The sequence below is a fragment of the Talpa europaea genome (genome assembly GCF_964194135.1).
Source record: "Talpa europaea genome assembly, chromosome: 9".
In the NCBI taxonomy this organism is placed as follows: Eukaryota; Metazoa; Chordata; class Mammalia; order Eulipotyphla; family Talpidae; genus Talpa; species Talpa europaea.
This window is the reverse complement of record NC_140076.1, coordinates 28,291,869-28,304,400: the sequence shown is the minus strand read 5'-3', so window position 1 is coordinate 28,304,400 and position 12,532 is coordinate 28,291,869. Positions and strand designations below refer to the sequence as shown.

General features: G+C 40.3%; 1 protein-coding gene and 1 pseudogene across 2 annotated transcripts; one reads left to right on the top strand and one right to left on the bottom strand.

The window, feature by feature from the left end:
- The first annotated feature begins 2,977 nt into the window (after positions 1–2,977).
- On the top strand, positions 2,978–3,541 carry LOC311177366 (PEST proteolytic signal-containing nuclear protein-like; annotated as a pseudogene). The gene has a single exon. The product of its transcript is annotated as a PEST proteolytic signal-containing nuclear protein-like (transcript).
- Positions 3,542–7,499: 3,958 nt separating this feature from the next.
- On the bottom strand, positions 7,500–9,382 carry TMEM69 (transmembrane protein 69; the record flags this gene model as incomplete). The annotated part of the gene is made up of 2 exons (XM_084242302.1): positions 7,500–8,207; positions 9,341–9,382. 2 exons carry the CDS (start codon positions 9,380–9,382, stop codon positions 7,500–7,502), a joined length of 750 nt encoding a protein of 249 aa, XP_084098428.1.
- Between the last annotated feature and the right edge of the window lie 3,150 nt (positions 9,383–12,532).

Sequence of the window (12,532 nt, the reverse complement as noted above, 5' to 3'; positions counted from 1 at the left end):
TAGTTCAATACAGAGCACAATTTTCCATAGTCATAGTTTAAATGACATTAAAAAAATTAACGAAAAAGCCTCCTCCTTTTATTTGATACCAGGAATTTTCATTAGCCTCAAACTTTTTATTGCAGCAGATATACTGAGTGTGGAATATGGGAGATATCTATCTATTTATGTAGATAAGCTTTTACCTTTAATAACAGCATAAACCTATTTACTCATGTTTTTTGACTTGATGCTAAGAATGCAAGTGATGAATTGATAGCAAGTTCCCAGTGACAGCCCATCATTGCAATAGGATGATATAAAGGGTACTAGAACCCAGCTTTTGGTATATACCTAGTAAATTTTTTTCCTATTTTCTTTTTTTTTTTAAAGTTATTTATTTATGCATACAAGCATTGGGGTACAGGCCAGTTCGATCCCCGGCTGCTCCCCGGCCACTGGAGGAGGGTCCCACATGGCACGCAGACCTCTCCTGCTGCCCGCTGCTTCCCTCAGCAGTGTACTTCGGTCCTTCTGCCTGCTCTGCTCCCCGGTGAATTCTCTCACCCTTCCATGCTCTGACTGTACCCAGTGCTTGTATAAATAAATAAAAATAAAAATAAATCTTTTAAAAAAAATCAAGTATTAGGCTGTTTAAGCTGTATTAGACTGTTTAAGCTCTAATCCATGTGCCTTTAATATTTTTAGTCGGAGAGATCTGCATTCTGGTCCAAGAGAAATTTACAAAATGTTCCTGTCATTTAATTCTCATTATTTTCTGATGCCAACCTAAAATTGCACTGTGAAGGGAGGCATTTTGTACTGCTGTTGTAGAAATATGTCAAGACAGTCAGTATTTGGACTTAATAGATCCAGATGATCCCAGAAATAGGTAACTATAAATATGATTATTACTGAGATAATGACATTGCTTTAGAAGGAATATACTAATAAAGTAGGCCTCCCAGGTGGCGCAACGGGTTGAGCGCTGCACTGTGAAGCTATCCACACAGCCTTTGCAATACGGGTTTGGCCAGCCAGGGAGATTCCCACATGGCACGGCAGACCTCTTCTGTCTCGCCCACTGCTCCCCTCAGCAGTGTATCTCAGTAGATATGCCTGTTCTACTCCCCGCTCTGACTCTGGTGAATTCTCTCATCCTCCCATCCTCTGGCCTGTAACCCAGTTCTTGTATAAATAAATAAATAAATAGATCTTTTTTTTTTTTTTTTTTTTTTAAAGGAATATACTAATATGGGCCTCCCTGGTGGCGCAGCGGTTGAGCGCTGGGTTGCAAAGCTGCCCGCGGCCTCTGCGGCGCCGGTTCGATCCCCGGCTGCTCCCCGGCCACTGGAGGAGGGTCCCACATGGCGCACAGACCTCTCCTGCCGCCCGCTGCTCCCCTCAGCAGTGTACTTCGGTCCTTCTGCCTGTTCTGCTCCCCGCTCTGGCTCTGGTGAATTCTCTCACCCTCCCGCGCTTCTGACTGTACCCAGTGCATGTATAAACAAACAAACAAACAAACAAACAAATAAATAAATAAAACATGCCTCTATTAAAAAAAAAAGACTTTAAAAAATTTAAAAAAAGGAATATACTAATAAAGTATCTTGATTTTTGCTTCTGCTTGTGATACTTATTAAGTAGTAGCTTTCCTAGATTACCAAACTGTAGTAGAATTGCCCCATTTTTTAAAAAAAGATTTATTCATCTGTTTATACAAGAACTGGGTTACAGGCCAGATTCGCGGGAGAGTGAGAGAATTCACCAGAAACAGCAGGAAACAGAACAGGCAGACTGACAAAATACACTGCTGAGGGGAACAGCGGGCGAGATAGGAGAGGTCTGCCACGCCATGAGGGACCCTTGTCAGTCGGCTGGAATCGAACTGGCGCTGCAGAGGCTGCGAATAGCCTAACAGTGCTGCGCTTAACAGCCTGTGCCACCAGGGGAGGCCCCCATTTTTTTTTTTTAATGTTTGAACTCCACGGACTTAAACATTTAGTCTTACATATAATGTTTTCTGAGCAACTGTTAATATGACCTACCTCCAAAATATTTGACAATTCAGTGCTTCTAAATATCCTGTCCAATGTACTTAAAAATCCATTATCTTAAAGAATCATATACTTTAATTCACCTGCAAAATGCGTTTACCTGTATTTGTGTAGTGAAATAGGGGAAGAGCCTTAAAGTGTTACTTGATCCTATTCTAAAGATACTGAATTTGAGATCAGAGAAGTTTTGAGTTTCTGTAGTACTCATGCAACTTAGGAGAAGTAATTTCCCCCCACCAAAACACTGAAGTAAAATCTGAGAACGATCTGAAGAGTATAAGCTTTCTTTCCTTCCAGATCAGGCTGTATAGTAAATTTTTCTTTATGTAACAAGGATCCTGTGATAGTTTCAGCCTTGACTCTAATTGGTAAGCTTCTCAATGATCAGAACTGGTCTAGCTCTATGATACTGTATTAGTTTGCTAGGATTACTGTACCACAGAAATTTAAACAACACAATTTATTGTCTCATGGTTTTGGTGTCTGCAAGTCTAAAATGAAGGTGTTGGTAGAGCTGGTTCTAAGAATTATGATGAAGGGATCTATTCCAGGTTTTTCTTCTTGGCATGTAGATTACCATCTTCATATTCACTTGGCATTCTCCCTATATGCATATTTGTCTCTTAATGTTTCATTAGAAGAACACAGAAGGTATTACCTAACAGTCCACCAGTATGACCTTGTAACTCAAGTAAATAAGTGGCCTTTGATAAATCTATTCACACCAAGAATGAGTGGATATCATTATGCATGTACTTATGAAATTCAACAAATACTTGAATACTTCTACAAAGTTAATATGCTAGGTGATACTATTTCCTGATTTATATTTCCTACATCATTTTCCCTTTCTTCTGAGACTAAGAATCTTAAGAGACTAGGTTTTCAAGTTAGAACCTAGATGTTGCTTTTACTATTTTAAAAAGGGTTGTTAGGAGGCCGTGGCGGGGAAAATGGCGGACGGGAAGGCGGGAGAGGAGAAGGCTGAGAAGCACTGAATTGTCAAATATTTTGGAACTGAAGCCGCCGGAGGACCTGAAGAAGAAGCAGAAAAACCTGTGAAAACTAAGACTGTTTCTTCCAGTAATGGAGGGGAAAGTTCTAGTCGCAGCGCTGAGAAGCGATCAGCTGAAGAAGAAGCTGCAGACCTCCCAACAAAGCCTTCAAAGATCTCCAAGTTTGGATTTGCCATAGGTAATCAGATGACAAAGAAAGCCTCAGCCATATCCATCAAACTTGGATCAAGTAAGCCTAAAGAAACAATTCCAACTCTTGCTACAAAAACCCTTTCAGTAGCAGCAGCTTTTAATGAAGATGAAGATAGTGAACCTGAGGAAATACCTCCAGAAGCAAAGATGAGGATGAAGAATATTGGAAGGGATTCGCCAACTTCAGCTGGACCAAACTCCTTCAATAAAGGAAAGCATGGCTTTTCTGATAACCAGAAGCTATGGGAGCGAAATATAAAGTCTGATCTTGGAAATGTCCATGACCAAGACAATTAAATGATGTGTTTTGAAATTGGGGTGTGGGGTGGGTGTAAAGTTAGAAGGAACAGTTTCCTTTTTAAAAGAATGGTTATAAGACTTATCTTTGGAGCCACCTTTTTTTTTTTTAAAGATTGAGTGGTACACTAATAAATGAGAGTTTGAAATTAGAGGTAATTTATGTTTTATATGCAGATTTCAAGACATTTACTAATTTTGTAGTTTCTTGTGATTAGTTTCCAAAGGTTACAGATAATCAGATATGGTACCTTTTTAAGAATTGCATATTTATTTATTTATTTATTTTTTCTTTTTCTTTTTTTTTTATAGAGGCATGTTTTATTTGTTTGTTTTGTTTATACATGCACTGGGTACAGTCAGAAGCGCGGGAGGGTGAGATAATTCACCAGAGCCAGAGTGGGGAGCAGAGCAGGCAGAAAGACCGAAGTACACTGCTGAGGGGAGCAGCGGGCAGCAGGAGAGGTGTGCGCGCCATGTGGGGCCCTCCTCCGGTGGCAGGGGAGCAGCCAGGGATAGAACTGGAGCTGCAGAGGCTGCGGGCAGCTTTGCAACCCAGTGCTCAACCGCTGCGCCACCGGGGAGGCCCTGAATTGCATATTTTTTTTTTAGACACAACTATTAGCGCATTGAGAAGGAAGCAACAAGTTATTGCCTATTTAAACTGCAAGCAATTACTCTCTTTAACTCCTTATTAGCTAAACTGGCTCCCTGGAACAGCCTTATAGAGACAGAGTATTGCATTGGGAGGAAAATGTTACTGGACTATTGACTGAAAGTAAATTAGATAAAATTAAATACAACTTTTTTTTCTTAATGGGCATTTGTTTTGTTTCAAGTCATCATAAACTAGGTATTGCATTGCTATCTGTGGATAAAGATGCTTAACTCTTAAAAATTTTTTTATTTTTTGTTAACTGTTGAGTATTTGAAAGAGCCCATTTCACCTCAATGGGTCTTGTCTACCTTCTTTAGTCTTCAAAGAACAACCAATTGCTACCAAAGTAAATTAGTATTTTGAATACGTTTCTCTTGATTTTTGTTATTAGCTAGTTCCTGTAAGCATTTCCACCAGAATTTGAGGCAAATCATATGGAAGCTGTTTCTTTTAAAATACAAACCACCACCAAAAATTTAAATGTACATAATACTTAAATATTTGGCTGTTTTTATTTTTTAAAAGGTATAAACACCAAAAAAAAAATAAAAGTCAACATTGTATGAAGATGGAAAACAAGAAGATGCACTTTCTGTAACTTTGTCAAAGCATTTAGATTACTAATTTATGAAACATACTTTGAGTTAAACTTACTACAGGATTTCTTACTTAGTCCAATAATATGTCTGTTTTAGGTGAATACATATTGACCAATGACCTCTCAAAAGCACATTTTAGGTAAAATGGAAAGAAAGAAAATGCATCTTCAAACATCTTATGGAACTTTTGACCACATATACTTTATTAGATCTATGTTGTAAGGTGGTTTTTTTGTATTGTGTATGAATTTTTTTTTTTTTAAGATTTATTTATTTATACAAGCACTGGGTACAGTCAGAAGCGCGGGAGGGTGAGAGAATTCACCAGAGCCAGAGTGAGGAGCAGAGCAGGCAGAAGGACTGAAGTACACTGCTGAGGGGAGCAGCGGGCAGCAGGAGAGGTGTGCGCGCCATGTGGGACCCTCCTCCCGTGGCAGGGGAGCAACCGGGGATCGAACCGGCGCTGCAGAGGTTGTGAGCAGCTTCGCAACCCAGCGCTCAACCGCGGAGCCACCGGGGAGGCCCTGAATTATTTTTTTTAATGTGAAAGCTATACACATTTTTAAAAGTATAGTCACAGGTAAAGGAAACAAAATGATTTCCTTGAAAACTACAATATTAAATTTGCAGGCAATTCAGACTGTTTTATGGTGGTAACTACTGCTGAGCTCTTTTAATAGGTATAACTCCAGAAAAGCAGCCTGTATATATTCCTAACACTTTGTTCACTCGCATTTAAGTTTAGAGTAAGCCCCAAGTAAAACAATGGAAATGTATATAGAACTATTAGTTCTTTCTTACATGGTTTAAATATCAGGATATATGAATTTAACTTGCTTTGATGTAGGCAAACTTCCATTTTTGTCCATTTTAATGTTTATGTTAAGATAACATCCCTCTCCTACATACTATTTTCTTGACTCAAATGAGATATTAACCTAAGATGGGAGAGAAAAACGACTGAGATGAAATGTCTTTACTAAAATACCAATAAATTTGTCAAGCTCAAAAAAAAAAAAAGGGTTGTTAGTTAACATGTTGAACTAGACAGCCCTGTAACTTAGAACAAGATAGCTCCAGATAACTTTTCCTCTATAATTTAATTATATGATAGCTTTATTACTTTAAATATTTTTAAAATTCTTTTTTAAAAAGGATTTATTTACTTATGCATACAAGAACTGGGGCATAGGCCAGAGGTGCAGGTGTGAGAGGATTCACCAGAGTGGGGAGCAGAAGAGGCAGATCTACTGAAATCCATTGCTGAGGGGAGCAGCAGGTGAGACAGGAGAGGTCTGCTGCGCTATGTGGGTAGCTCCCCGGTTGGGGATGCAACTTGTGCTACAGAGGCTGCAGATAGCTTCACAGTGCCGTGCTTAACCCCTTGCTCCATCAGGGAGGCCCTTTTAAATATTTCCTGACCACCTGGTGTTACACTTTAAGATGATGAGCTGTTATGCCTATGCCAAACATCCTTATAAAAATTGGAAAACGTGTCCGGTTTTTCTTTGGACATGACTTTCCCATATGACACTACTGACTTTAGAGATCCTTTCAGCTCATGTAACTAGGCTATACGGGTAAAATGAGCGTATAAGTGCATTTCCGAGGAGCAAGTAAATGAAAACTCTACACTGGAACTGTTATTTTCAAATACTCATGGCATTCACTTGGCATTCTCCCTATATGCATATTTGTCTCTTAATGTTTCATTAGAATAACTTCCTCACTGATTTTTCCCCCCCCAATGATAAGGCTTTAGCAAAAGGGATTTTTTAATTTTCTTTATTTTTAAATTTCTCGACAAGTTAAAACATTGAGATGTTTAAAGATAATTCTAACATAAATATGACATGAGAAAGGAGCCAGGGATTTTCAAGTTATTGCTCAATTAATTCCTATGAAATAAAGCTTTCTAGAAATGAAAAGTCTGTGCAGAGTAAAATTACTGTGGGTAGGAAAAAAAGAGCCAAATGGGAGAAACAGAAAAACATAACCAAAAGGTGATGTGAAAACACAACCTTATAAAGCTTGTAGTCGACATACTACTATCATTTTACAGATTAGTTTTTTATATTTATTTGATTTTTTTTTTTTTTTTTTTTTTTTTTTTATAGAGGCATGCTTTTATTTATTTGTTTGCTGGTTTGTTTGTTTGTTTTGTTTATACATGCACTGGGTACAGTCAGAAGCGCGGGAGGGTGAGAGAATTCACCAGAGCCAGAGCGGGGAGCAGAGCAGGCAGAAGAACAGAAGTACACTGCTGAGGGGAGCAGCGGGCGGCAGGAGAGGTCTGCACGCCATGTGGGACCCTCCTCTGGTGGCCGGGGAGCAGCCGGGGATCGAACCGGCGCCGCAGAGGCCGCGCGCAGTTTCGCAACCCAGCGCTCAACCGCTGCGCCACCGGGGAGGCCCTATATTTATTTGATTTTTAAAGATTTATTTATGCATACAAGAACCTAGATATAGGCCAGAGGTGTGGGGGGTAGTGGGTGAGAGGATTCACCAGAGACAGAGTGGGGAGCAGAACAGGCAGACTGACCAAAGTACACTGGTAAGGGGAGCAGTGGGTGGGTCAGGAGAGGTCTGCTGCGCCATGTGGGTTGCTCCCTGGCTGGCCGGGAATCAAACTTGTGCTGCAATGGCTGCGCATATCTTCATAGGTTGTGTCTTAACCCTTAAATATAGGGGGTCCCTATATTTATTTGATTTGATGAGGTCTTTGGGGTCCTTTCTCTGGATAAATATCTTTAACTATTAAAGTGACTATAAATGAAAAAAAGGCCACTAAAGTGACTACTATCCTCAAGGCTTTGAACCAGTTGGGATAATGTGGTAAGATAAAAAGTTCAATATGTAATGCTATCCCCAAACCTATTATTACTGTCATAATAGCTTCACTGAGTCTTTCAGCAATAAGGAAGGCAAACCATGAAAACAAAAGAGGAGCTACACTGTTAGCTAAATTAAGGAAGTCTAGTTTGGCTGGACTACCTTCTGGCAGAGCAAAACCCCATCTGATTCCTCCCAAGAAAGATAGGAAACTGGCTCCATAAGCCATCTGAGTAAAAGCTAAAACAGGGATATAGGTCTTTGTCATTACCATGACTAGTGGAGGAGCAACAAAAGGGAATAGTCCTGCAAGAGTTATATATAATGCTGGCTTTGGGCTGTCAGGAAGGTAAGTGATGGTTTTTGGTGGCCTGGCTGGAAGGACTGCTTGCTTCTTCTTAAAGCTGCATGGGGAAGTATGATAGTACTGTGTCCTGCTCATACACACTGGAAATGATGAGAAAAACCAAGATGTTGGAAACAAAGGGGGAAAGTTCTGCTGAGGACATGTCTTAAGAGAAAGTGTATTTCTTCTTTTGCTGAGTGCTAGTCCAACTGTAAAAGGGGACTTCAGCATCTGTAGAGAAAGTAGAACCAGAAGACAAAAACATTAGAAAACATATACATCACCAAATTTCTTAGTTAATTCTAATCTGAAACAATATGAAAACAAACATCTCCTTTCTGTTACAGAAAGGATCAACTGCAGGGTGATGTTTTTGTTGGCTATACATACTATTAAACAGCTATACAACATGCAAAAGAAACTACTGAATTAAATCAGTGATGTGTTTCAGCCTACCACTAATCTTATCCCATGAGAGAAGCATATGGAAGTGAAACAGGTAAAGATTAGGTGTTGAGTATTTGGTTCTCCAAACTGCCTCTTCTATTTATAAATTGCAAAATAAGCAGCACTAATTATTGTGGCATGCTAACTTATGTAGAGAAAAGCAATCTACCTGTCAATTTAGCTTTATAAATACTGCATACTTTACTACATGCCTTCTACTTGTCTCTATGAAATTCTAGCTTTTTACTTTCGTATCTGGAAAAATTCTATAACATCTTTCAAAATTCAGCTTCAAGCTTCCCTTGACCTCTGTAATCTGATTCAACGCTCCAACAGTTAAGTATGCTATGTACACTTCCATCACAATTCTGCATATAGTGAATTAAAATCATGTTTACTTGTCTCAGTAAACTTAAGAACCAGGACCATAATTTTCTCTTTGCCTTTAAGAAAAATCCCCCAGTGTCTTTTGTGGTATATGGCCAAAGTCATAACCTTTCCTGTTGATTCTGTGCTTTAGTAAGCAGATGCCAGAGTTCAACTAATAAACATACCAATAAGCAAAAAAAGTTAGGTAATAGAGAAAAACAAGTTTGTTACTGTGATTCCTCAGAATTTTAAGAATGATTCTATTTTGCGGCTTTTTGTCTAGAATGTTCTTGCTTGAGCAAACCTGTATGGGCTTTACTTCTGACAAGGCAGTTCTATTGTTGACATTCCCTATTTCACATCCTTGCTTTATAGTTCTTCATTGCACTTACAACTTGACATATTAAATATTTTACATATTTGTATTTTATCCCCTCCTTCCCCTCTCACCCTGAATACATGAAAATAAGGATTTTTATTTTCTTTTTCACTGCTATTGAAAGTGCCTGGCAAACAGTATATTTAAATATTTGCTGAAATAAACCAACCTTTGAAGATGCTCGAGAAAACTTCTGGAAGAAATGAAGCATATTGTGCCTTATTGAAAGTCTTGATCCCAGGCAGTTCTGAGTAATGTATTTTTACAGTAAGTGGAGGGTCTGAATCAGAAACATGTTGCTGTGTACAAGACAAAAATGTCACTGAATTTTCTTCATTTTTGTACATAATTTTCAAAAGTAGTAATCCCTAAGAATTTCTTCTATATAACTTCCTTTGAAAACAATTGTTAATTTTTAAAAAAATAAGTAACAGGTTAAACAAATAGATGCTATTCTCTGAACATTTCTTCTAGCTTTTGCTATCTGATGTAACAGAAAGAATAGTGCAGACAGAAGAATGTATTTTACAAACACCCCTATCATTTTCTAGTTGTGTGACCTTGAGAAATCTTGAAGTGCCTGTTTTCTCATCTCTAAAACAGAAGGTTACAGGGCCTCGCTGGTGGCGCAAGGGCTGAGCACCACACTATGAAGCAGTCCATAGCCTCTGCAGCATGAGTTCGATCCCCGGCCAGCCAGGGAGCAATACACATGGCACAGACCTCTCCTTTCTCACCCGCGGCTCCCCTCAGCAGTATATTTTGGTGCATCTGCCTGTTCTGCTCCCCGCTTTGTCTCTGGTGAATCCTCTCACACACACCTCCCCCCAGCCCGGCATCTCTGGCCTATACCCCAGCTCTTGTATGCATAAATAAATAAAAATTAAAAATAAATAAATAAATAAAACTGAAGGTTACAGCTTCTCTGTTCATTTCCCCCCCCCATATCTTTTTTTTTTTTTTTTTTTTTGAGCAAAAATAATGACGGGAGCAATCAATACAATTTAGCTGTGAACCAGGCACCATAAATTAACTATGTTTCAGATTCATTAACTAATTTAATACTCACCATAACTTTGGATTCAAAGAATCTGGGTTGGAATTCAGGCCTACCACTTCCCCCTTTCTTTATAGGGCCATTGTAAAAATTAAATGAGTTAATACATGTAAAGTTCTGGGAACTATCCTTAACACAAAGCAAGCATTCAAAAATATTAACTGTTATTCCCACTTTATACAAAAGGAAATGTTTAAGAGTCCGGTCAAATAGAAGTTGCCAATACATGGATGAGTGAGAATATTAATCCAGATTTGTCTTAGATGAGTCCCATTCCTAGTCTACAAAATTCTAAGTCTACAAATGCTGCTTAATTAAAAATTATTGAACTTTTTTTTTTTTTTTAAATATTTACTTATTTATGTATATAAGAACTGGGGTACAGGCCAGAGGTGTGAGAGGTAAGAGTGTTCACCAGAGACAGAGTGGGGAGCAGAACAGGCAGACTGACTGAAATACACTGCTGAGGAGAGCAGCAGGCGAAACAGGAGAGATCTGCTGTGCCATGTGGGTAGCTCCCTGGCTGGCCCAGGATCGAACTCAGTGTTGCAGAGGCTGCGGATAGCTTCACAGTGCTGTGCTTTAATCCCTTGCGCCACCAGGGAGGCCCTGAACTTACTTCTTGATCACAGATTAAGAAATCCTATATACCAGTCACTGTCTTAATTATTTTTTTTAAGATTTATTTTATTTATTTATGCATACAAGAGCTGGGGTGTAGGCCAGAGGTGGGGTGTGTGTGAGAGGATTCATCAAAGACAGAGTGGGGAGCGGAACAGGTGGACTGATTGAAATACACTGTTGAGGGGAGCAGCAGGCGAAACAGGAAAGGCCTGCTGCACCATGTCAGTTAGCTCTCTGGCTGGGGATGGAACTCCTGCTACAGTGGCTAGTGCTGCAGTGGCTGCCTAGCGCTTCATAATGCTAAGAGTTAACCCCTTGCGCCACCTGGGAGGCCTCCTCACTGTCTTAATTCTATACATAAAGAAGCAAGAAGTTACCCTGGGTCTCCAGTAGAACTTAGATAACACCCCGGCCTCCCTGGTGGCACACGGGGGTAAGCACAGCACTATAAAGCTATCCACAGGCTCTGCAACACGAGTTCGATCCTCTGGCGGGCAGGAAGCTACCCACATGGCACAGCAGACCTCTCCTGTCTCAGCCGCTGCTCCCCTCAGCAGTGTATTTCAGTCAATCTGCCTGTTCTGTTGCCCGCTCTGTCTCTGGTGAATCCTCTCACCCCCCACACCTCTGGCCTGTACCACAGTTCTTGCATGCATAAATAAATAAATATTTAAGAAAAACTTAGATACACCCACATCCACCTAATGACTTTAAGATACAAATATAAGCAGGGCGCACACACTCGCCTTTGATCAAAACCAGTGCGTTAAAGGTGTTCCAGATCACCCTACTTAAAAAATATCGTCAGTGCCTCCACCTTTGCAACTTCTATGCACTGTGACATGTGCTTTTCTAAGTATGTTAAAATGAAAAGCGCAGGGCCTCCCTGGTGGCGCAAGGGGTTAAGATTCAACCTATGAAGCCATCCGCAGTCACTGAACCACCAGTTGGATCCCCGGCCAGTGCTAACCAACATGGTTCGGTCCCGCCCCGTTTCCCTCAGCAGTGTATTTCAGTCAATCCTCCTGTTCTGCTTCTCACTCTATCTCTGGTGAATCCTCTCACAGACACCATCCTCCTCCTCCCTCGCTCCTCTAGGCATAAAAAACAAATCTTTAAAAAAAAAAAAACAACAACGAAAAACTATAAAGCTTGGGTGCGGCAGCTAGGCAGGGAATTAAGGGCAAAGACCAAGGGTTGGTTAATCCACTTGATTTAGGTGAGCTCAATATTCCCACAGTCCCAAAGGAAATAAGATACAAACTGCAATCCTCAGAACGGTTATGAGATAAGGGAATGTGGAGTTTGAACGCAAAGATCCCCGGAAAACTGGCCGACAGTACCTGCAGCTTCTATTTACTCCCAATCATTGGTGATCCTTTTTCCAACCCGCACCGTAGCGGCGATCCTAGTGCTTTACCTGCCAGCGTCGCACCACGAGGCAGCAGCGCTTCAGGAAAATCCAGGTACCAAGGCAAAGGCACTTCCGGCAAGTGGAAGTAGAAGCTCCCGCTTCCTGAGAACCAGAAAAAAAAGAGTCCGGGTGGGGACTTGACCAGAGCTAACTGGTTCCCACGCCTGGCTTTCAGTCGGGCAAATCTAATATCTTAATTCTAGTGGACGCCGCTGTTAAAATCTGTAGGGTTTCTTAACGCTCCGTGCCTTTCTATTCTAGAGTTC